The sequence below is a fragment of the Squalius cephalus genome (assembly GCF_949319135.1).
Source record: "Squalius cephalus genome assembly, chromosome: 10".
In the NCBI taxonomy this organism is placed as follows: domain Eukaryota; kingdom Metazoa; phylum Chordata; class Actinopteri; order Cypriniformes; family Leuciscidae; genus Squalius; species Squalius cephalus.
In genome coordinates, this window is record NC_137131.1 from 26,659,332 (window position 1) to 26,683,778 (window position 24,447).

The following is a 24,447-nucleotide window of genomic DNA, read 5'->3' on the forward strand; positions in this document are numbered from 1 at the left end:
CACCTCTGGGAGACTGTTGCAAATATAAAAGGTTTTTTTTCCCAAGTCTGCAATAGTGCAAAACAACCACACACACAAATCCAGTTTCACAATGAATCATGCTCAAACACACTCACACAAAACAAACTGGTCTAGCAAAGAAGGAAGTGAAATTGTGAGGTTAGGTGCCTTTGTGTGTGGTGTGTTGCAATTAATATAGTCTCCTCCAACTTCCCCTTGTTTTGTGGTGTTACAAATAGTTTGAAAGTAAAATATATATATATATATATATATATTTTTTCATGTGTTTATTTATGTATTTTTAACTTTGAAACTTGATCTGAAAACGATCCACTTTTTATTTATTTTAGTTTTTTTAGTTTTTTTTAATGTTTCAAGTCCCTAAGCCTCTAAACTTTCCAAACAAATGCACTTGCCACAGTGTACCTGCATTATGCAAATGCTTTATACAGGAGCCAGTGTGCAGCTTTTTTCAGCTCCACCCACAAGACCTCCCCTGAAACCCGGTTGCCTGGCAACAGCCATTGAGCTTGAGAAGGGGAGAGTAGGAGTGGCTGGAAACACACAACTGCTGTCAGAGCTTCTGTGAGTGTGCAGAGGGAGGGTGTGTGGTCAAGCAAGCCTGAATTGTGCGGTGTGTTTTCACAAGTTTCAGAAACTATTAGATTAATTCAAGAAGTGAGCAGATGAAAATAGTCAGCATAAGGATTCTCTCTCTCTTGTCCTTGGCAGTGGATTAAGGATTTTGAAACAGAAGCTTACCAGTGGATGAGGCCTCACCTGTTGGATTTGAGTTGGATGACAACAGTCGACTGTGAGGAGTTGAAGAGATCATGGTCCCTCAACTGTGAGAGACAGGGTAAAATTAGCTCTTTTTATTGTGCTTGGCAGGGGAAAGGAATGGACTTTGAACATGAATAATTAATGTCAAGGGTTTCAGGTTTGTGTTGCTCACTTAATGATTACATTTACCTGTTTATTTCTCATCTGTGTTACTTCTAACATTCTCTTGTTTTCCCCTTAACCTCATTTTCTCACACTAATATGGCTAGACTGTCTTTTCTTGGTCTCCAAACAGTTCTCTGTTGTACCTGTCTTTCTCTCATTGTTAAACTGTCTGATTGCCCTGCAGTCAGATGATAATGAGATTAATTGTTAATTGAGGGCAGCTGGCAGCTTGTGTGTTCATAAACCTAAAAGTCATTTTTAGTAGGCTAGCAGACATAATTAATATGTAGGTTAAATTGTTTCACAGTTAGTTTCAAACCACAAATACATACAAAAAAAAGGAGGAAGAGTGTTTATTAGCATATAATAATTATAATAATATTAATAAATATAATAATAATTTCCATATTCCATAAAACCTGGTAAAAGTTAGACAACAGTAAGGTTTTTATACTATACTCATTGTAATTTCTCAATCTTGTCTTAATTTTTATTTTTTTTATTCTTAATCATATAATTGACAGTAATCATGCTCGTGGAACACATAGGTTGGAATGCACCTCATCATGTAGCTAGACATCAGATGTGTTCTGGGTTAATGCTTGAGTGTTGTATGATTCAAGTGTCATTGAATATGGGTGTCAGTTGCTTAACTGAAACCTACAAACATAGCATTTTCTTAGAATTGTTGTTGTCTGGTTTATTTAGCTGAAATAAGGGGATGTTTAAACCTGCAGACAGCTGTTACTAAAAGTAGGCACATTGTTCGAGAAAGATCACAATTACACTGATTTTGGATAACTTTATCATACTGCTTTTTTTTTAAATACTGAACTGTTTAAAAAGGATTTTAAAAATAAACTAGTAATGGAAGTGTGTGTAAATGTGTTTCAGCTAGTGTTCCTGCACTGCTGTTCCTATCTATCATCTTGCTGACATTTGTTATGTCACCTGTCTTTCCCCCCTGCAAACAGTCTCTCTTTTTCTCTCTCTTCGCAATAAGTTTGAGTCTGCTAAATATAGACACAAGAGGACCAGTACATAGTTGCATTTAATTGCTCACTTGTGTTTCACACACTTAATATTGTATAAAAATACTCACACACCAGCCTTCATAAAAACCTCTGGAAAGCTGTCAGAATTATTTTTTTTCCCATTGACCATTATTCAATTGTGAATATGATATTTAACACATACATTTATTTTATATGTATGACATTCTGAGAAGCTTCCTTAAGAAATTTCAGCTTTTCTGGCTTATCGCTCACACAAAACCCCTCGGCTTGAGTTACTGCTTTACCACAGTGCAGGTTTCGATGCACTTTACAAGCGATTTGGTCTGGTAATGCAATCTCTCTCTAAACAAACACACACTATAGGCTATATATTTGTTAACTGGATATTGGTTAAAAAAAACAACAATCCATATATATATAGTGAGGTGTAACAATATTAAAACCGAACCGAAAAAACGCGATACATCACCACGGTATGTATCGTCATCCTCTCATGGCATGCGCCCTGCTACCCATTAAGCCCTAGCCCATTGTTGAGGTTGTCCTCACTTAACCTTGTCGCAAAACAAATTTTTCTTCCTTGACATTTGATTAAAAAGTCATTTTAAAAGTAAGGGGTGTAACGGTACACGTGTTCGTCCCGTGAATTTTTGTGTCTTATGTGTACAAGACGAATACAGCGTTGTAGCCTAACCACCAATAATCGCAATAAGTTCCGTGTTTTGTTACTTTCGATAAGAAACAGTGTCATTTTTCAAATTATGTCAATTTTATCACGAAATTCAAACAATAAATAACGTTTTGACGCTCTTTAATGTGGCGTGACAGATCACTGGCCTATATTATATTATAATTATTATTATCATTAATATTATTATTATTATTATAGATGCCTCACTTTAAGCAGCAGTGAATGCGATTATCTCTTCCAAAAAAACATGAATGAACATCTGAAGGTATGTTGAAAGTTACAGTACAACTTACTGAAATGTATTATATCTCATGTAATCTCTCAATTAGTGTTTCAATGGCGGAAAGACATCATTAAAACAGCTTATAAACAATAGCTATCCCACGTAGCATTACATTAGGGTACATCAGGCAAGTCATTCAGTGTCCACAGCTTGTTAGTCACTATAGTCAGCTAGAAAAATGAACTCTTTCACTAAATATATGCACTATATTAGCCTAGGCCTATATATTCATTAGCCTTTTCCCTATATATTCATTAGCCTATATTTTACTTAACCTGTTAGTGTTATCTTGATTATTTAATGTATGTAAAATATATGTCATGACAATGACACCCAGTGTGTAAATGATTATATTTCAACAACGAATTGGAGTAAAAATATATAATTAAATTTAGAAGGTAATGCAAAAACTGCCTTATGTGCAGTTTACATGTTTGCATGGAATTTGTTATTTGAGTGTTGATTATATCTAAAAAATATATATAGCAGCTGAATTTAGGCTAATAGTTTGGGCTCTGTTGTTAACCTTTAATATTATAGTAATGTGCAAGTAAGGGCTTCCCTACATAGTTTACAGCATTAGCAGAGATATTTTTTTATCCTTAAACTTCTAAACTGAATTCATTTAAAGATAGAGACACAATTTATTCAGTAAACCACTGTTTAACCTGTTTAACACCCCTTCCCCTGATCCTAACCTTTGTGTATGTTACACCCCTAATATATAGCATTACACAGAAAGAAACTGTAGGTTTATGATTATTCATTATTCAGATTTCAGGAAGTGAATTGGTCTTGGCAGGGAGTTTTTGCTATTGGCAATACCCTGGTTTGGGCATGTTGTGTATTTCTTTGGATTGCAAAAACTGCAATGCATCTCAGGATAGTGACTCATTGGTTCCTGTGCATCAGCTCGGCCTTGACAGATCTTTTTGTTTTTTCCTGGGTGTGTGTAGGAGGGAAAACTGTCTCCTCAGATGAGTGAGATGTGAATCAGTAAGTATGATACATTACACTGACTGTGATCATTATGATCGGTTTCTTCAGTTCAGAAACTGTGCTAGTTCCATATTTTTAGTAGGCTATGTAAAATATCATGAGATGGGCCATTTAGTCAAGATGTACATGCAGCAATATTATTAGACTCGTGGTGCTCAAGAAACTGCCCTTTTGGCCTCTGACTAGATAAGTGCACTTTTTGCAAAACATTTTTTTATTATTATTTTATGTTTTAGCTTTTGTTTAAACTTGGCCCGTGGCATCAATTTTCAATTCTCAATCAATTCTCAGCGTGTCCGAGAACTTCTTAATAATTCTACGAGACCGCACTCTACAACGACATCCCTTGTCGCATATGAGCACATATGAGCAATTCGAATATCAGCACGATTGCAAAATGTGAAATAAATTTTATGCAACAACAGTTCAATAAAAAATAAGTTGATTTATATGAATTTACTATTTTTATACACAACGTTGTCAATTTTGACTGTTTTTGCTCTATTTTGCTATCGAAAATAGTTCCAAACAAAGCAGAAAAGTTGCATCTCCCAGCAATACACAGCGTCTTTCATTCGTGAATGATTCACCGTTTTTGAACTAATCAATGATTCAATGACCCATTCATAAAGCCAGGGGACACCTGGGCCCTGTTCCAAATGGCACCCTGAGCACTTGCGGTCTTCCTACGAGTCCGCACTTTCGTGACGTAACGCCACTTTCACTGTCAGGAAGAAGTCTGCTGCAGACGCAGAGCTCGCATCAGTGCGGGCTCAGCAAAAGTGCGCATCGAGGGCGCATATATTATTGACCTCAAAGGGGACACTCGTGAGCACCCTTCTGAAACCTAAAATGACAAATGGGACACCCTATGGTCTCATGGACTTGCACACGCAGCAGCCATTGGAAATCCACAAGACCGAAAGTGCATATTAAGTGTGCCATTTGGGACAGGGCCTTGCTTAATTCATGAATAATTCAGCCTGTTTGAACGAATTGGTTGAATCATGAATTAATGATTCTATGATTCACTTATTACGACTTGCCGCCACCTACTGGCTGTTTTTGTTTCATGTCATCTTCATTTATATAGCGCTTTTAACAATGTAGATTGTTTCAAAGCAGCTTTACAGAGATAAGCGTATAATTTAAGGTAACAGAGATTGTTTCGGCTTTACAGCAGAGTTAAGTTATTTCCATCTAAAGTTAGTTTTGATTGATTTGCTTCCGTCGCAATGATCATTTGTTATTAAATTAGGGGCCGCTAAGACGACACCATTCCCTCTACACAGACTTTAAACGCGAACCTGTGAGAAATGCTGATGGCGTTCACATGCGCATTTAGAATGGGTTCTATAGTTATGTGCGTTTGAATATACGCAGGTTTGGAATTCCCTACAAGCCAAGCCTAAACAAAGTACTTGTCTTTCCTTATAAATTTTGATAAAGAATTTTATTTTATTTTGTTGCTTTGGGGTAGGAACGCGAAACGAATTTTCCCGACAACGCCTTATCTGTAGAGTGGTAGTGGGATCCTCCATAGGGAGAGACTAGTTGGCACTTCAGCACTGCGTTGTCATCGGTCCAGGCGAAGGTCCTTCGTCAGATCTGGATACGGCCTGGATCCGGCAGGCTGCAGGAAAACCTCGGGATAAACACAGACACTAAAATTAGCGTAGATGCCATTCTTCTCATGATGTAACGAGTACATCAGGATTTTTGGGAAGTGTTCCCGGTTCCGGCTGACCTAATATATGCAGCCTAACATTAAATTATAGAAGTCTATAATGTATTATGTGAAAGCTAGGTCAAAGAGATGTGTCTTTAATCTGGCTTTGAACTGACAGAGTGTGTCTGCTTCCCGGACAATGGTAGGAAGACTGTTCCAGAGTTTTGGTGCTAAATAGGAAAAGGATCTACCGCCAGCAGTCGATTTTGATATTCTAGGTATTATCAACTGGCCGGAATTTTGAGATCGCAATAGACGTGACGGACTATAATGCGTTAAGAGCTCGCTCAAGTACTGCGGAGCTAAACCATTCAGTGCTTTGTAAGTAATCAGCAATATTTTAAAATTGATGCGATGTTTAATAGGGAGCCAATGCAGTTTTGACAGAACCGGGCTAATATGGTCATACTTCCTGGTTCTGGTAAGAACTCGAGCTGCTGCGTTTTGAACCAGCTGTAGTTTGTTTATTAAGCGTGCAGGGCAACCACCCAGTAGATCATTACAATAATCTAGCCTTGAGGTCATGAACGCATGAACTAATTGTTCCGCATTTGTCAATGAGAGCATATGGCGTAATTTAGATATATTTTTAAGATGGAAAAATGCAGTTTTACAGATACTAGACACGTGACTTTCAAATGAAAGATTGGTATCAAAGAGCACACCCAGGTTCCTAACCGACGACGAAGACTTAACAGAGCAGCCATCGAGTGTTAGACAGTATTCTAGATTATTACGTGAGGAAGTTTTTTGTCCAATAATTAGAAACTCTGTTTTTTCAGAATTTAGAAGTAGGAAATTACAAGTCATCCAATTTTTTATATCCGCTATGCATTCCGTTAATTTTGTGAATTGATAAGTTTCGTTAGGTTTTGAAGAAATATAGAGCTGAGTATCATCGGCATAACAGTGAAAGCTAATGCCATGTTTCCTAATGATATCTCCTAAGGGTAGCATGTACAGAGTGAACAGCAACGGTCCTAGTACTGAGCCTTGTGGTACGCCATACTGAACTTGTGATCGATGAGACATCTCATCATTTACTGCTACAAACTGATAACGGTCAGATAAGTATGATTTAAACCATGCTAGTGCATTTCCCGTAATGCCAACATAATGTTCTAATCTATTTAAAAGAACGTTGTGGTCAATGGTGTCAAATGCAGCACTAAGATCAAGTAACACTAATAGAGAGATACAACCACGATTGGATGATAAGAGCAAATCATTTGTGACTCTAACGAGAGCTGTCTCGGTACTATGGTACGGTCTAAATCCTGACTGGAAATCCTCGCAGATATCATTTCTTTCAAGAAAGGAACACAGTTGTGAGGATACTGCCTTTTCTAATATCTTTGACAGAAAAGGTAGATTCGAGATCGGCCTGTAATTGACTAATTCTGTAGGATCAAGTTGCGTTTTTTTAACAAGCGGTTTAATCATAGCCAGCTTAAAGTTTTTTGGTACGTATCCTAGAGACAAAGACGAATTAATGATATTAAGAAGAGGATCTATGACCTCTGGAAGTATTTCTTTCAGTAGCTTAGTCGGTATAGGGTCTAACATACATGTTGTAGATTTAGATGATTTAATGAGTTTAGTAAATTCTTCCTCTCCTATAGCAACGAATGAATCAAATTTTTCCTCAGGGAGACTACAATGCACTGCCTGATGTGATACTGTAGTAGACGGTTGCATAGTTATAATTTTGTCCCTGATATTATCAATCTTATAATTGAAGAAGTTCATAAAGTCATTACTGCTGTGTTGCTTGGAAACTTCTGGGCTTGAAGCTTTATTTTTCGTTAGTTTAGCCACCGTTTCAAATAAATACCTAGGATTATGTTTATTTTCTTCTAATAGGGTTGAAAAATAAGCAGATCTAGTAGATTTTAAAGCCTCTCTGTAAGCAATAGAGCTCTCCTTCCATGAAATGCGAAATACCTCTAGTTTTGTTTTCTTCCAGTTGCGCTCCATTTTTCTAGCTGCTCTCTTAAGGGCCTAAATGTGCTCATTGTACCACGGCGTTGGACTATTTTCTTTAATCATATAGGATCATTTCATTTTTATTTCATTTCTTTATTAAGTGTTATATTTAAAACATTAATCTAATAATCTCATAACATTATTTAGGTAATTGTAATTACAGTATAAATAGAATCTGATAAATGGTAAGATGGATTTTGTTGATTCTGATTCTAAATTTCATTTAGATTGCTGAAGTGAAAAAGTTGAACAATTAAAAGGTGAACTTTAAGTTTTACTTTTACATTTTTTTACATTTATTATAAAAAATGCACAAAATGACTATTTAAAATTTTTATATGAAATATATATTTTCAAAACACGTTTTACTCTAAAACTGCAAGAAAATAAAGCCAAGAATCTAAATTTGAACTTTTGATTTTGTTTGGGCGCAGCACTAAAAGTTTCCACTAGATGAAATTCATCTCCCATTCATTTCCAATGTGGTAATATCAAGGATCACAAGTGTAATTCCTACTGTAATTCTCTTGGATCTAGATATTTTAATCAAAGATGAATAACAACTTTTGTAAGACACAATTAGCTTTGAGATGCAGTGTAGTTTAGCTGTGACATCATGCTATACCTCCCGTAGGTCACACATAGCATTGTCCAAAGATTTTCTGAGCTTACAGCTGACATATAAGAACATTACATAGAAATCCTTCAGCTATAGCAACCTCTCCTCCCATTATGCGACAAAAACACCTGAGCCTGTTTTTGACCTAATGGAACAATCATGTTTTGTTCAGAGTCATGTTTTTTTTTTTTACTATTTTTTTTTTTTAAAAAGTATGATTAATATTAGTTCAGTTTTTGTTTTTAGAATCAGTTTAGAATCAATTTTACTCTGCTGAATATTTGTCATAGTAGATTTTATTTTCTCAATATGAACATAACTTAATTCCTTGGCTACCAGAAACTTGCCATTAAACAACCCATTATAAAGCCTATTCATTTATTTCTATTTATACCAAAACAATTATGAAACAGCAGAAATATATCAAACCATTGGGTTGGCCAACTGATGTTGCAATTAAGTTATGTAAGTTTATAACCATTAAAATCCATTTCAATAAAATGTGACTTCCCCGACCTAATATTTTTGAGAAATAAACTTGTCTTAAAAATGTACCTTCATTATATTATCCTTGTCTAAATACATAGAACCTTTTTTGTTTACTTGCCTTTTACTTCAGTTTACAGTAGCAAATACTGTATATGGCAACATATGTTCATATTAGAATATTGTAACATATTCTACAATGCTGTTATAATCCAGGGAAGTTATCCAGGGAAGTTATTCTAAAACTAAATTTTAAGTTATGATAGCTAATTGCAACAATAATTTTTACAGTGCATTTGTGTAATTAAATATTTGACACAAAACCTCATAAGTTCTTGAGATATGGTGACTGTGTAAATTAATGATCTTAGCCAAGAGTGTATGCACTATAGTGCTGTTGCATTTGATGCGTTTGACTTGCTTTGATTCACAAATGTGCCTTTAGTTAGTAAAGCAGCCTCGTGAGGATTGCTAAATTCTCTTGACAGTGAGCAGTTAAATAGAGCTTATGATTATAAGTTGTTAATAAGATGGAAATGAGAACAGGGCCCTATGGCTCTTCAGTTCAAGGGCGAACATGAGACCTCACACTCCAAAAAGGGTATAGGAGACCCTGATGTACGCCATTGATTCTGTAGTTGCCTTTAGTTGCACCCATTCTGCCCTGGGGAAGGATCATATTTTTTTTTATTTCTCTTTGGTGATATTGCATGAGTTTACCTTCCTAGATTCTGTTTTTGTAGTTCATGTAATTACCTGACCAAACCAGTTTGTTGTTTTGGGATCAGTGTTTCACAAAACGGATCAAGACTTCTCCAAGAATGATGTAAGAGGCAGGTGGAGAGGTTTGTCATATAAGCTTACTCTTACTCGTATTTCATTCTAGTATTGTGTTTGAATCCGCACTGTTACAAGTGTGTTTTTTTTTTTTCCTGTTCACTTCAGCTGTAAGTCATTTCATAAATGGGGCACCGCTTGCTTTGTCTAAAATAGCCCATATAGTTACTGTACTGTACATGTGCAGCAAGCCTCATTTAGTTTAGCTCACTGTACTCATGAAACAGCTGCCCACAGTGGCCTTGAAACCCATTAAAGTATTATATTTTGGCTGCTGGGTGGTAAGTTTGTGTCTTCATAATGCATCTGTGGAAAACTCACAAGTCCTTAACTAGACAGTCAGTCATTGCTATTTCACAATTTCTCAGTCCTTAACAACATTGTGTTTTGTTGAAAATATCTTTAGATATTGTACTCAGTGACAGACAGGCTGGGAAAGATGATAAAATATGTCGAAGTGACCAACATATTAGTGTGTCTGTGATAAAGAAAACTTACAAACACGTTTCACATTTCTAGAAATGTACCTATTTATTCATGTTGGTTTTATATGGTTTCGTATTTTTATTATACAATTTAATAAACAAGTTTATTGGCTCTAAAAAAAATGTAATGTGGTTTTACAATCAAAGTAAAACTATTTTACATTAACATTTTTTTTTAAATTAGCCTATTGTGTATTTATTTATAAACTGAAATCTTGCTTTGTCAAAAAAAAAAAAAGTAAAATTATGTGACATTTCAAGATAATGACCTTGACACACTAGCCGCGTTTCCATTACCCTTCAAATTGCGCAAATTGAAATTGCGAATTAAAAATACGCTCAATGGAAACACGTCAATTTCGCAAAAACTCCCGTTTATCGCAAACAAGTTTTTACGCTCTCATGAGGTGGTTTTTCAGGCAATTCGAAAAAGGAATATTTCGCAAAACTGCAATGGAAACAGTTTTTGCGCATTTACAGTCACCTGACTTAGAAGACGCGGTGTGTTTGAGGTCTATGTATAGCTACGCAAATAGGCCTAATAATTATTTTATATTATTTTATTTTAACATTTAATAGGCTATATTTAGAAGACGCTTTTATGCAAAAAAAAGAGAACAAAGCTGAGTGTGAGCGCGCACTGCATGGCACGGAGGCGCGGGCGCGAACACTTGCATTTTCCTATCAACAGTGGAAACAACTTAAAAATACTCTATCATTTCTGGTCATACAGAAAATAATAATACATTATTCTCAACTACTTTTATTTGTGTAAACTCACAATAACAAAATAAAACGTTGTGCTTTTGTAAAGTAAAAGAAAACAATCAGACGCACTTTCATGATCTCCGTAAACTGGAGCGCGAGAACTGAAACAAAATATAGGCTAAAGCTTGAAATGTTCTCTTTAAAACGAACAAATTCGAATCGAAAGCTAATACCTTCTGATTTTGTAATTCGTATGAAAGGTGCATTTCTCAGCGGAGCGGAGATGGAGATGTGATTTTAGCCAAAACAATAGTTTATTAATAATATTAATGGCTCTTCTCATTCAGCACTGCGGGAAAACATCAATTCCAGGTTCTAATTTGTTCTTAGAAAACCAGTAAAATCGACATGTTTTCCATATTAATTTGTGACTATTTTAAATGTTAAGGGGCAAAAAGTCATAAACAAAAATCTGAAAATTCGTCGATATTTACTTTTTTGCGCAGCAGCTGGTGTAGCCAGTTCAAATTAAAATTTTGGTGTTCAACTTTGCGTTTTAAAAAGACAACAACCCTTCATTTTCGTTTTTCAATTACGGGTTAAAAAAGGAAAAACGAATGGACACAAAATAGCCTACATGGATCGTTTGGACAGAATACGAGACAGAGTTCTTTATTAAATTCATTAAAAAAAAAAAATAATTAGACTATAGGAATACTGGATTCTAAATCTCAAAGAAATGCCCCAATCAAAACCTCGGAGCAGAAATGAGGGCGAAACACCCAGAAACTCCATGTGTCGTTCGCATTATAAGGGTCTTTCCCTGCCATTAATGCTTGGATAACACGCCACGTGTTAATAATAATGTTCCATTATAATAATAATGTCTAATGCGGTGGCTGTGATATTATATAAACCAACGTCAGTTGCCGTGATTTTTGGAATGACTTATCGCGAGAGAAAAAAGGACGTTTTAGTCGCATAACATCGGTTAATGGAAACGCCGTCATTTCGCAATAGTTTTTTATCGATATTTAGATAATAGCGCAAAACATTTGCGCAAATCTGTAATGGAAACGCGGCTACAGTCATGTCTGTTTTATGGTTTGGTTTTGTTTTTTCAGCAGTGAAGCTGTTTTTTCCCTAATAAATAATAATAAATGATTATGGCAAACAATTAAGGGTTAGGGTTAGGTGTCATCCTGTTGTTAGGTATATATATATATATATATAGTGGTGTGAAAAAGTGTTTGCCCCCTTGGTAAATATGATCAAATATGGCTGTAAAAAATAAATCTGCATTTTTAATCCTTTTGATATTTAATTTAAAAAATGTGCAAAAATCTAACCTTTCATTGAAGTAAAATAATTGAAAGTGGGGGGAAAATCACATTATGATATAAATGTTTTTCTCCAAAACGCGTTGGGAAAAATTGTTTGCCCCCTTTTATTAAATACTTTTTGCAACCTCTTTTTTCCAAGATAACAGCTCTGAGTTTTCTCCTATAATGCCTGGTGAGTTTGGAGAACACCTGACAAGAGATCAGAGACCATTCCTCCATACAGAATCTCTCCATCCTGTTCTCCGTTATAAGACTTCTAGAACAGGCTGTCAGGTTTAGATTTCTTATCTGTTGGTATTTGATCGAATCCGTGATGCCCTGTATCTGAACAAGATGTCCAGGACCTCTGGCAGAAAATTAGGCCCACAGCATTAAAGATACAGCAGAGTATTTCATTTTACAAATGGGGTACTTTTTTATCCCTGTATGAACCAAACACATCTTAAGTGTTTGCTGCCAAAAAAGCTAATGTTTTTGTTTCATCTGTCCCGTTTGAAGTTCCAGTAGTGTCAGTTACTTTTCAAATGTTCTATGTTCAGATGAAACAAAAACATTAGCTTTTTTGGCAGCAAACACTTAAGATGTGTTTGGTTCATACAGGGATAAAAAAGTACCCCATGTGTAAAATGAAATACTCTGCTGTATCTTTAATGCTGTGGGCCTAATTTTCTGCCAGAGGTCCTGGACATCTTGTTCAGATACATGACATCACGCATTCGATCAAATACCAACAGATAAAAAACTAAACCTGACAGCCTGTTCTAGAAGTCTTATAACGGAGAACAGGATGGAGAGATTCTGTATGAAGGAATGGTCTCTGATCTCTTGTCAGGTGTTCTCCAAACTCACCAGGCATTATAGGAGAAAACTCAGAGCTGTTATCTTGGAAAAAGAGGTTGCAAAAAGTATTTAATAAAAGGGGGCAAACAATTTTTCCCAACGTGTTTTGGAGAAAAACATTTATTTCATAATGTGATTTCCCCCCCACTTTCAATTATTTTAGATTTTAGACTGTTAGATTGTTGCACATTTTTTTAAATAAAATATCAAAAGGATTAAAAATGCAGATTTATTTTTTACAGCCATATTTGATCATATTTACCAAGGGGGCAAACACTTTTTCACACCACTGTATATATATATATATATATATGTGTGTGTGTTGTGTACTTACTTACTTACTTACTTACTTACTTACTTACTTACTTACTTACTTACTTACTTATTTTACTCTTTATGTTTTTCTTAGGATATCAGGATAGTTGCATCAACCTGACATTTGAGTGCCAACTCTAAAAAAGAGTGTCTTGTCTTTTTATTATTATTATCAACTTCAACAGAAAAAAAAAATAAAACTCATCATTGACCCCTGTGCTGTAATAAACAGATTTTTATCAAGAGATCCTCCTGAAGTCAGAGCCAATATCCTTGTGGGCAGCACTCCTTTAGGCACTTCTTTTATTTTATTTTTTAAAAGAGATACTCCTGATCATTCATATGTTTATTGTTTTCATCCTGTCATGGTTATTTGAAGTAGCCTCGTGCTCTGTTTACCAACTGGTTTCAGTTGAACAAAGAAAACAGCAGAAAGTTTAACATAAATCTGCATCATAACCTGCACAATTGTTAATTGTGTAAAGTCATGTCAGGTCTCAGAAGTTCATAAAGAACATGTTTTCAGACAGCATTTCAGACCTTTCCAGTTTCATGTATGGCATATTGTATGTTACATATTGTCCAGTACAGTACCTGGAAACTGAAAAGTTTTCTCAACATCTGAAAAATACACCCATCTTACTTTTTTTATTATGAATGTTAATATTCTTTTATAGAGACCATTATGTAATGCTATCCTAAAGGGGCATTGCACTGTGAAATGCAAATTTAACAGCTTTTGCCAGGCAAGCACTTAACTTTTGTGCATTTTTCACAAATGCATATTAATGCTTTCAGAGTTTTAGACGGTTCACTTTCTAGCTTTACGAATGGATGTTGCTATCCTTTATGTAAGAGCTTCCTGCAGGGCTTTGAATGTCATGTTTCACGCTGCGGCGTGTTGTGTGCATTTCTAATCGGGTGCTCAAATATGGGTAACCATACTCTGCTGAGACAGTTAATGATCATATTGTGGAGGAGGAGATCTATTCACAAATAGAAGAGCACATAATTACCTCAGTTTTGCGACCTGATTTGATTTTGTCCTTTGCAACGAAATGTGAGAGAGTATGAAAGAAAAAATTCTTTGTGTGTGTGTGTGTGTGTGTCTGTGTCTGTAGGACCACTCGCTGATCAAGCACCCTGACCACACACACTGGCATTTTGTATCCCTACCCCCTCATGTTCAGCACAGCAGAATACTAAAAAGCACTTTTTTTTCTTTCTCACACATTCACACCCACCTGCTGTGAGATCAACTTACAAAAGTGACTGTTAGTTGTAGAGCCAGTTTTGTAAACCACAGAAGCAGTGTCTGATTGATTAAAAATTGGGAAGAGAATGCTTTATGCTTTCCCAGTTCTGTCCATTCTTCTGTAAATGCCAAGCAGAATGCAAAGAGGTAGCATGGGTTTCTACACAATTTTAGCCAGTAGCTGTGATGAAACTTTTGTGTTCTCTTTCATCATCTCGTTTCGAGATCCACCTATGGGAAGGGCATCCGCACCTGACCTCTGCAGAAGCATCCAATTGCACCAAGTCTGGCCTGACAGACAGAAGCGCGTGACCAATGCCCGGTAAGGGACCCGCCCCTTACCAAGTGTATAAACCACTAGCACGCGTCTAGCAAGCACTAGCAAGCATCTTACCTCAGTTGTTATTTGCTTCTCGCAACCTCTTTGCTTCGCTGCTCTACGTGTTTCGCTGACTTCACTACAGTCAACAGGAGGATATATCATCTTTGATCAGCCCCCGCTTGGCGTGATTGTTAGTCGGTTACGTTCAGTTGCGATTGGTTTCTGGTTGCAAGCCACCCACGCTCGCTACCTGGATTCGCTCAGGCTGCCCGCCTGCGTCTTAGCTTTCACCTCTCCCATGGATCACAAACAAGCTGTTAGTATGGCCTCCGGTCCTGCTAACCCGTCTGATTCGCAGTCGCGTGCATGTCCTGCCGCCTGCAGTTTAGGGATGGGCGATATCTTATCGTTTGCGATATACCGCCGAAAATTCTCCCCACGATAAAAATTTGTCTCCTCGCGATAATAACGATAAGTCTAGTTGATGACGTAGTTTTGTGCGTGCCCGATTCACTGTTCACGTGCGGAGTGAAAACAAGCATGGCGGAAGGCAGACGTGAGGCTGAGGAGAAGCTTGTTGTTAAGCGAGGAGCTACCTCCACAATTTGGAACTGGTTTGGTTACAGAAAATCAGATGAGCAGCAAACTACCGTAATATGTAAAGTTTGCAGAAACTACAGAACAGCGCGAGCGGGAAGCGGCATATGAGGCGCCGGACTGGACAAAAGCGAAACGAACTGCGCGAGCGAGCGACAGTGCGCGAGAGAGACCGAGTGTGTCTGCGCGCGCGAGCGAAAGTGCGCGAGAGAGACCGAGTGTGTCTGCTCACATCACGCGAGCAGGGCTTATATGCTCCGAGAACGGACACTGCACGGACACTGCACTAGTGATATAACACACACACACACACACACACACACACACACACACACACACACACACACACACACACACACACACACACACAGGTCTGTTAACTTAAGCAATACTTTTAAAAATGTAGTCTAATATTTTTCTGACTAACAAATTACTGACACAGTAAAGGGTAGATTTAAATAAATAAAAACGAAATTTAAATAAATAAAAAAACAAAATTTAAATAAATAAAAACGAAATTTAAATAAAGAAAAACGAAATTTAAATAAAGAAAAAAAAAGAAATTTAAATAAAGAAAAACGAATTTTAAATAAAGAAAAACTAAATATAAATAAAGAAAAATGGAATTAAACAAAACACAACACAACTTAAACATAACATAATCTGATATTTTACAGAAGAAAATAATTTATCGTCATGTGTATCGTTATCGCAATAAATACCTGAAATTATCGTGATAAATTTTTTAGGCCATATCGCCCATCCCTACTGCGGTTCACTCATCGCCATGAGGGATACCCATCCCTTTTGCGTGGTTTGCACGGGATTAAAGCACGCTGTAGAAGCGCTTTCACTTCCAGAAAACTGCAGCCATTGCCTCGCCCTGCCTAGGAAGCTTCTCCGACGCCGACTTAAGGTTGCGTCCACCCAAAGCGAGGATGATCAGTACGACTCGGATGTGGGAGTAGGTGAAAACGTGGCAGCTCCGGGGGCCTCCCAGAGCTTGCCTTCTCTCAGCTGGGCTGACCAGTCTGAGGGTTTACTCGAGGAATTTCTTCCCGGTGCTTCCTCGCTCGACTATGAGCTGCCCGGCTCAGGCGAGGACGAGGATCCCGCTATACTTGATGGCTCGGGCGACGAGGAAACCATCCCGTCCGCCCAAGCTGCCCCGGTTAGTGGCTCGGCTACACTGCCGCACGCGGTCCTTCTCGAGGTGTGTGAGCGAGCGGCCGCTCGTCTCGGCATCGAATGGCCGGCCCTCCAGAATGCCACCGACCAAGAGAGGGATGTGTATGACGGCAAGCTCCTGGGGCCCCCTCCTGGTCCTAGGAAGCAGCTCATGCCGGTCCTCCCCGCGTGCGCTAAGCCACTGCTGGAGAGACCCGTTCGATCTTAAGCATGGCTTAGCGGGTCTGGAGGTGAAGGACATGTGGTATGGGTGACCCTCCCACCATCGAGCCTTCGATTGCCAGACACCTTAACCCCTCGCAGGGAGGATTACTGGCCCCCCCTAGGCCAGCTCTCCCCAATAAGATGGACCGCTTCTCAGCTTCTGTCTTCCAGGCCTCGTACAAGGCCTCGGCCCTCGCAGTTCGGGCTCTTAATGTTTCCTCCCTCCTCTCGGCCTACCAGGCGGAGCTGCTGTTGAATATGAGCTCGCACCTGGAGAAAGGCGTGCAATCTCCGACGCTGTGGAAGGAGATCGTCACCGTCAACGATCTGGTCCTTCGCAACGCCCGCCAGGCCGTCCAAACCGGCGGATGTTCTATGGCCTTATCCGTCGTGGGGGAACTCACCCTCTGGCTCAATCTCTCTGGTCTGCCCGACAGCGAGAAACGCCGCATAGCAGGAGCGCCGGTGGAACCAGGCCAGGCTATTTTCGGCCCTGCTGTTGCCCTTATGCAACAGCGGTGTGATGACAAGGAGGATGAGGCATTTAAACTGTGCCTGCCTAGAAAGGCCACTCCGCATCAGCCCCCCGCACGGCCCCCTCAGGCCCCGGCCACGGTACGGCCGTACCACAACACGACCAGACCCAAGGCTCGCAGCAGGCCACCCAGCCAGCAGCCCAACCATCCTCCTAAGCCCTGCGGCCGCAGCGAAAAAGCCCAACAACTCTACCCCGTCGGACGGGAAGAGGAAGAGGCATACCTGATGCGCAGCCCCAGGGGCTTCTCTGTCCAGGTTTTTGGGCGGCCAGCCCATTGGACACAGGTTTGAGTTTGTCTCCCCCTTTACCCAAAAAGAGGAAGTTCTTAACTCGAGGGCCCCTTTTCCCTCGTTCGGGTGCCCAACCTCAGTTCAACACGGACTTGTCACAAGTTCAAGTGTGGTCCATACAAAATTTCCCCTCCCAGCTTCTAGTTTCAGAACTAGGGGGAAATTCACTGCCAAAAAGTGCCCCAACACTGTTGAAAAGTGCTCAACCACAGTCTCTTCACAGTTTGCACAAACAACCTCTCACACATTCAATAAAGGTTCATATCCCTGTGTGTGTTTCAAAAATAAAAAATAAAAAACAACAGAATTATCTAACACTGAGAGCGGAAGCTCTGCCCAGTGCTGTTGTTCCTCAGAAATCTGACATGTCGCCCCTAAGTTGTCCACTAGATGGCGCCATTGTATCACAAATGAACAATCCAGTTGTATTGCCAGCCCTAAGCAATTCTCCGGTGAGTGTGGGCTCCCTCATGTCACACGTGACAGCCTGGCAGTCTGTGTCGCCCCCAGATTGGGTGATGTGCACCATAATGAAGGGCTACAGGCTTCAGTTTGCCAGAAAACCTCCACGTTTCAACGGAGTTATCTTTTCTCACACAGAAGAGAGCTCCGCGCACATTCTGAAAGACGAGATATCTTCTCTCCTTGAGAAAGGGGCGGTGCGAGCAGTGCCTCCGCATCAGTGTCATCAGGATTTTTACTCCCGTTATTTCCTGATCCCAAAGAAAGACGGTTCTCTTCGTCCTATTCTGGATCTCAGTGTTGAACAAACATTTAAGGAAATACAATTTCAGAATGTTAACCCACAACGTTCTCTCTCGTGCAATAAAACAGAACGATTGGTTCACATCGATCGATCTGAAAGATGCTTTTTTCCACAAAAGCATTTATCCTTCACACAGGAAGTTTCTTCGTTTCGCCTTTCAAGGCATATGTTACGAGTTCACAGTGCTTCCGTTTGGCCTAGCTCTCAGCCCGAGAACATTTTGTCTGTGTGTGGAGGCGGGGTTAGCCCCGCTGAGAATAGCGGGGCTCAAAATCCTGACTTACATAGACGATTGGCTTATTATAGCCGATTCGAGAGAGATCGTCATGCAAAACACTGCCCGTGTATTCGTGCACATCACAGCGCTCTGCTTCAGAGTGAATGTGAGCAAGAGCAATTTCACTCCCACGCAGAGAGTAATTTTTCTGGGTCTGGAGCTGAATTCGGGTACAATGCGCGCGCGTCTGTCACAAGAGCGCGTTCTCTCCTTAATGAATTGCCTCACACAATTCAGGGAAGGAGCGAGAGTACATTATCGCGCATGTCTCAGGTTACAGGGTCTTATGGCGGAGGTTATTCATGTCCTGCCTTTGGGCCTGCTGAGAATGAGGGCGTTCATGAAGTGGGTTTTATCTCTTCACCTCAGCCCTTTACACGATCTCCGCCGCTCTGTCAAAGTGCACGTGCACGTGCACAGTAGCGCTGCGCCACTGGAGGAACGCAGAGTTTTACGCGCATGGGACCCCTCTCGGGGCGATTATGCTGCGGCAAGTAGTAACGACAGACGCATCCTTAACAGGATGGGGAGCCACGCAAGAGGACAGAACAGTGAATGGTGTGTGGCCAAGCACACTTCACTCAGCCCAGATAAATTATTTAGAGCTCCTCACGGTGTGGAAGGCTCTGAATTACTTTCTGCCCCGCTTGCAGGGCCAACATGTGCTTGTGCGCTGCGACAACACGACAGCCGTAGCATATATCAACCGCCGGGGGGGATGCGCTCCTCCAAACTGCATGCTCTCGCTCTCAAGCTGTTAGTATGGAGCAGACAGCACTTTCTGTCGTTACGGGCAACACATGTCCCGGGCATACTGAACAGGGGCGCAGACCTCTTGTCAAGGGGAAACCCTCTCTACGGGGACTGGTGCCTCCATCCTCAGATAGTGGGTCTACTGTGGAGGAGGTTCGGCCAGGCAACCGTAGATCTCTTCGCCTCGTGCGAAAATGCCCATTGTCCTATGTTCTTCTCGCTACGGGACGAGGACGCCCCACTCGGCGTGGACGCACTGGCACATCCGTGGCCGAACGTGCTGCTCTACGCATTTCCTCCCCTTTGCCTCATAACGCCGTCTCTGGTCAGGGTGAGGGAGCAGAGCTTGACCATGATTCTGATAGCTCCCAGGTGGCTCAAGGCACCGTGGCTCTCAGAGATTATCCCTCTGCTGTATGCCCAGCCGTGGCCCCTCCCACTTCGCACGGACCTGCTATCCCAGGCGAACGGGGAACGGGGACCTGCTATTCCTCCCCCCACGTGTTGTGGCCACTATTCAGGGTGCCAGGGCATCTTCGACACGGTCCCTTTACGACTGTAAGTGGCGGATGTTTGAAGAGTGGTGTGAAGGGCGACGATTAACTTCATATCAGTGCTCTACCACTGACATTTTATGCTTTTTGCAGGATCTTATGGATGAGGGAAGATCCTTTTCCACTATTAAGGTCTATTTAGCGGCTATCGCTGCATGTCATGTGGGATTTGACAGCTCTACGGTGGGGCAACACCCCCTTTTTCGTAGGTTTATGAAGGGCGCACGCCGCTCTCTTCCGGTACCCAGGAGAGTAGTTCCTGAGTGGGACCTCTCCATGGTGCTGGAAGCAATGGCTCATCAGCCGTTTGAGCCCCTGGGAAGCATTTCCCTTAAGACATTGTCTTTAAAGACAGCTCTGCTCCTGGCCCTGGCATCTGCCAAGCGCGTCAGTGATCTGCATGCACTCTCTGTTCATCCCTCGTGCACTAAATTCTCTCTCAGTGGAGATAAAGTTTTTCTCAGGCCCAACCCGGCCTTTATGCCAAAATGCTTCCCGGCATTCACATGTGAGGTGATTGAGCTTTCCCTTAGCCCAGCACTTTAAGGTCACTAAGCATGTTTCTAACCTGCACCTGGCACCAGATATTCACCATTATGAGGGTGGTCAGGTTTGTTCACGAATGCATGTTATCACATGTTATTCTTCGTTGCTATGTGTCTGTCTCACTTTGTGACGTGTCATGCACCGCCTTTCCAGGTGACCGTCCTTTGGCTTTCAGGGCCTCATTGTAGTGTATTGGGCAATCGGGGAGCTGTCCATATCTCCCATAGGTGAATCTCGAAACGAGATGATGAAAGAGAACAATAGGTTACTGTTCGTAACCCCGGTTCTCTGAAACATCGAGTGGAGAGATCCACCAAGCTTGCCCCGCTTGCTGCACGAGAAGCAAATATGCTCACTGAGGTAAGATAGCGCGTGCTAGTGGTTTATACACTTGGTAAGGGGCGGGTCTTTGTAAGGGGAGGACTTTGGAAATTAAGTGTAACCGAGATTTTATCTCTGACAGACATCAATGAGTCTGTGATATTTTCAGAATGGTTTCTGTTCTTATGTAACCCTAGTTAGGTGTTGTGCTGTGACTATTCTAACAGTTTAATCTCTTTTGCTTTTGACAGAACAATCAGGACAGGCCGGGCTACAGTCATCAATGTCCATCCAGGAGTGCCTAGATGGCCCAATGCTTGAGGATGAGGAGGGTGAGGAAGGCAGAGGGGTGGAGAGAGAGTCAGACAGAGACAGTGCAGTAGACAGTGCTCCGTCATCTGTGATATCAGATGGAGGGAGAACTGGAGAAAAAGAGGAAGGGATTGGGCTTTGCCTCCCAGGAGAAAAGTGAGTGCTTTTATTTTCGTTTACTTTTTATTATCGTTTTCTCAATATAAGGCTGAATTTATTGATTTGTAAATGAATGCGTGAATGGAATAATAATTGCTTTCTTAAGTGGGGGAAAAAAATCTACAGGTAAAGCCTAAAGCGCACAAAAAAAATCTCTCATTGCTGCAGGTTTAGTCAGATGTGTAATCGCTCCGAGACTTCTGATCAATCTACACATTCATCTGCCTCATTAAATGAGGAGCAGTTTGAGGACTATGGAGAAGGAGAGGATGGAGAATACACTGCTAGCAACCCCTGTCCAGATGATGAGATCCGCATTAATGGATGCTCAGATCTGGGCTCCTCTGTTTCTTCCAGGTAAGTGTGTGTCTATGTGTGTGTTTCTCTCTCTGACTGCCCCTAGGTCTGTTTTCAGAGGGATTTACTTTAAAATGAAAGAATAATTAGTTAAGAAATCCAGATATCAGTCTTCATTACACAGGATTTCTTTCAGTAACTGTATTAGTGAATAGAATGGGAAACAATAGACTGTGGGAAACTTCCTCACTCAAACAGCACTATGATGCTTTTTAGTCCTGACACTGTCCAAAATGGTTTTATTAATTTTTTAGCACAGAGTAGAGAGTAGAATATTCTTTTGTTAACCAAATTGACTTCCTTTTATTTTTATTTTAATAATAAAAGGGGAAACATTTTACCCTTCCTGTCTGTTCAGTCATTATGTCTATTTTTTTTAACATGTAAGGAAGTAGATGTTTGTTTGTAGAATATATTAAATGAAATGTAGTAAATATCAAATGAAAGAGAATCTGTGGATTTTTAAGATGCATATTCTGTCATCTAATATGCACTAATCTGATTGCAAATCAAGTTATAACCCAAAATTAAAATGTTGATTTTTCTATCTTTGGAAGTTTGGAACAACTCACTGTAGGTGTTGTTGTTTCCGTCTGCCGGCATCGCCGAGATCGACAATTTTCGACTGACAAAATGCCGGCGGATGGAAACAACAACAGCTACAGTGAGATGTTCAAAATCTTTCTTTTTAGTAAACTCTGTGTGCGCACACAAACAATGTTCTCAATGCTCGAGTTCATGTGTAGAGCCCCTGGTGATGCTTCGAGCAAAGTTTTATGTTGCGTCGAGCCTTCTTAGTGTTTTTAAAATAGCGATTTTAATGCTAACATAGTCATGCCCCTAGCACTCCCATTCAAAAGGCAATTTGACCGAAAACAAAAATACGGTCAAATTCAAAAGTGGCGTTTCCATTCTAATTATGCTTTTAAACGAAAGTTTGCCTCGGTTAGATTAACAAAAAGACCCTAGGTTGCATTTTGGCGAGAGTTACGCTTTAATGCTAATCGGTGAAGTATTCATTTAATGGTACAAGACATTAGGAAAATATGAGATACGGATGTGCCGTCATCACATTACATTGCTAAAATAATATTGCTTTGAATAAATAAATCAAATAGTATAAAATACATTTCAGAAAAAGTTTTTCTCAATCTTTTCCACTGGCCAAATAGTATTTTTAATTTTTTCAATATTTTTAATGGAAACAGATAGGCCTTATTGTGCATTATTGATCATTATTTGCTCGAAAGTATTTTCTAAGACTATAAGTTCTGCTATTATCATGCGCTAAGCAATCCTCGCTGTAGTTAAAACATTAAAACACAACATGCCACAGGAAAAGTGTTCAAAAGTGTCGCATCCACTACAAATATTTCTATATTAGAATAGAATTCTTTTTTTGTAACTTCTCGGTAATGATTTAATGTAATTTAAGTGCTTAACTCCATTAATGAGAATGGCATATTTAATCTAAATATGTATATCAAATGTAAAACATGTTTAAATCATTATTTAAACTGTTATTGTGAACATGCACTGTATTTATGATTAGGACTCATAATGAAGATTTAAAGTGGTTTTCCTTTATCTGCTGTCAGCTCACCATCGGTGTCGCCAAACTGCTCCGTCTCCCAAATGTTCGTACGAATGGGTCAGAGTTAGCATGCATGTGCGCAAATTTTCCCTTCAAGTTTGTTTTCATAAATCACAACTTATGCGTCGGAAGTGGCGGACGCCTCTTTCAGGGCCTGTTTTGTGCGTACGCAGCGGTTATAAATGAGCCCCCAGAACGATGTTAAGAATAAATTCATGTTTGTGTAAACGTGTTGTGAATCAGGCCGAGATTTTTCGTGAGAAGTTCTCCTGTGCGTACAAATACGAAATAATCCACGCAATTATTAGTGAATGAGACTCAATAGTTCTTTAGAAATATACTTGACTTGAGGGATGTTTGGATGGACATGATGCTTCCATTGGGGAGAACATTGCATTTATGTTCTTATTTTGACCTTCACTCTCGCCCATCCAGTGCTGGTCAGACTCCTCGGAAGATGCGCCGCGCTGGTGAACAGATGGACGTGTTTTGCTCTCAGTGCTGTAAGAGGGTCAGTCTGCTCAATGACCTGGAGAATAGGCTGAAAAACCTCAAAACCAACAGGTACAACATTGACTACAGTTTACATTTGTTATGAAAGATATGAAATACTTTTTCACCCGGGGGGTGGCGGGGGGGGGGGTGCTCTCTGGGAGGATTAGAAGTTATTTGTTCTTCATTCTCTTCCCGGGGCCACAATAGACAATATTAAAGCGACAGGGTGATAGAAGCAGGGTTTTCCTCTAGGAGTTAATGTCAGTGTACGAGGGCTCTGATATCTTTCTGCAGTCTCTCTGCACCACTAATGATTCGCTCTCTTTTTCATACATCATCCAGCCTACCACTTTAGTGCCCATTAGAGCTTTATTAGCACCTGCACACATCCACACTTTAATCTGTCTCTACGCATTCTTATTTTGCCGTCTCTCGGTGTCTCTTCTTCTTTCTCACTCGCATCAATAACAACACATGAACAAACTTGCAAGCCTTTGGATTCTGATGATTTGTTGAGAATCCGGAGATACAACCAGATCTTCTCTCTTCTTTTCTTCATCATTGCTGGTTTCAAAGATTGTCAGTGAGTTTACTTTAACATTTTTCTCTTTTGAGGGGGCTTTAATTAGCCACT

At 40.0% G+C, this 24,447-nt stretch overlaps 1 protein-coding gene across 5 annotated transcripts in view; it reads left to right on the forward strand.

The window, feature by feature from the left end:
• The first annotated feature begins 547 nt into the window (after positions 1-547).
• The window catches only part of rab11fip4b (RAB11 family interacting protein 4 (class II) b), a 42,210-nt gene continuing 18,310 nt past the window's right edge, over positions 548-24,447 (forward strand). Inside the window, exons 1-6 of one of the 5 annotated variants that reach the window (XM_079882581.1) lie at positions 594-634; positions 733-859; positions 3,895-3,934; positions 21,148-21,364; positions 21,536-21,724; positions 23,754-23,882. In XM_079882581.1, coding sequence (XP_079738707.1) covers positions 21,180-21,364; positions 21,536-21,724; positions 23,754-23,882 — 503 coding nt within the window. In that variant the 5' untranslated portion in view covers positions 594-634; positions 733-859; positions 3,895-3,934; positions 21,148-21,179. Of the gene's footprint in view, positions 635-732; positions 860-3,894; positions 3,935-21,146; positions 21,365-21,535; positions 21,725-23,753; positions 23,883-24,447 lie in introns of those variants that run through there. The other 4 variants (XM_079882577.1, XM_079882578.1, XM_079882580.1 and 1 more) reach the window with 4 other exon arrangements.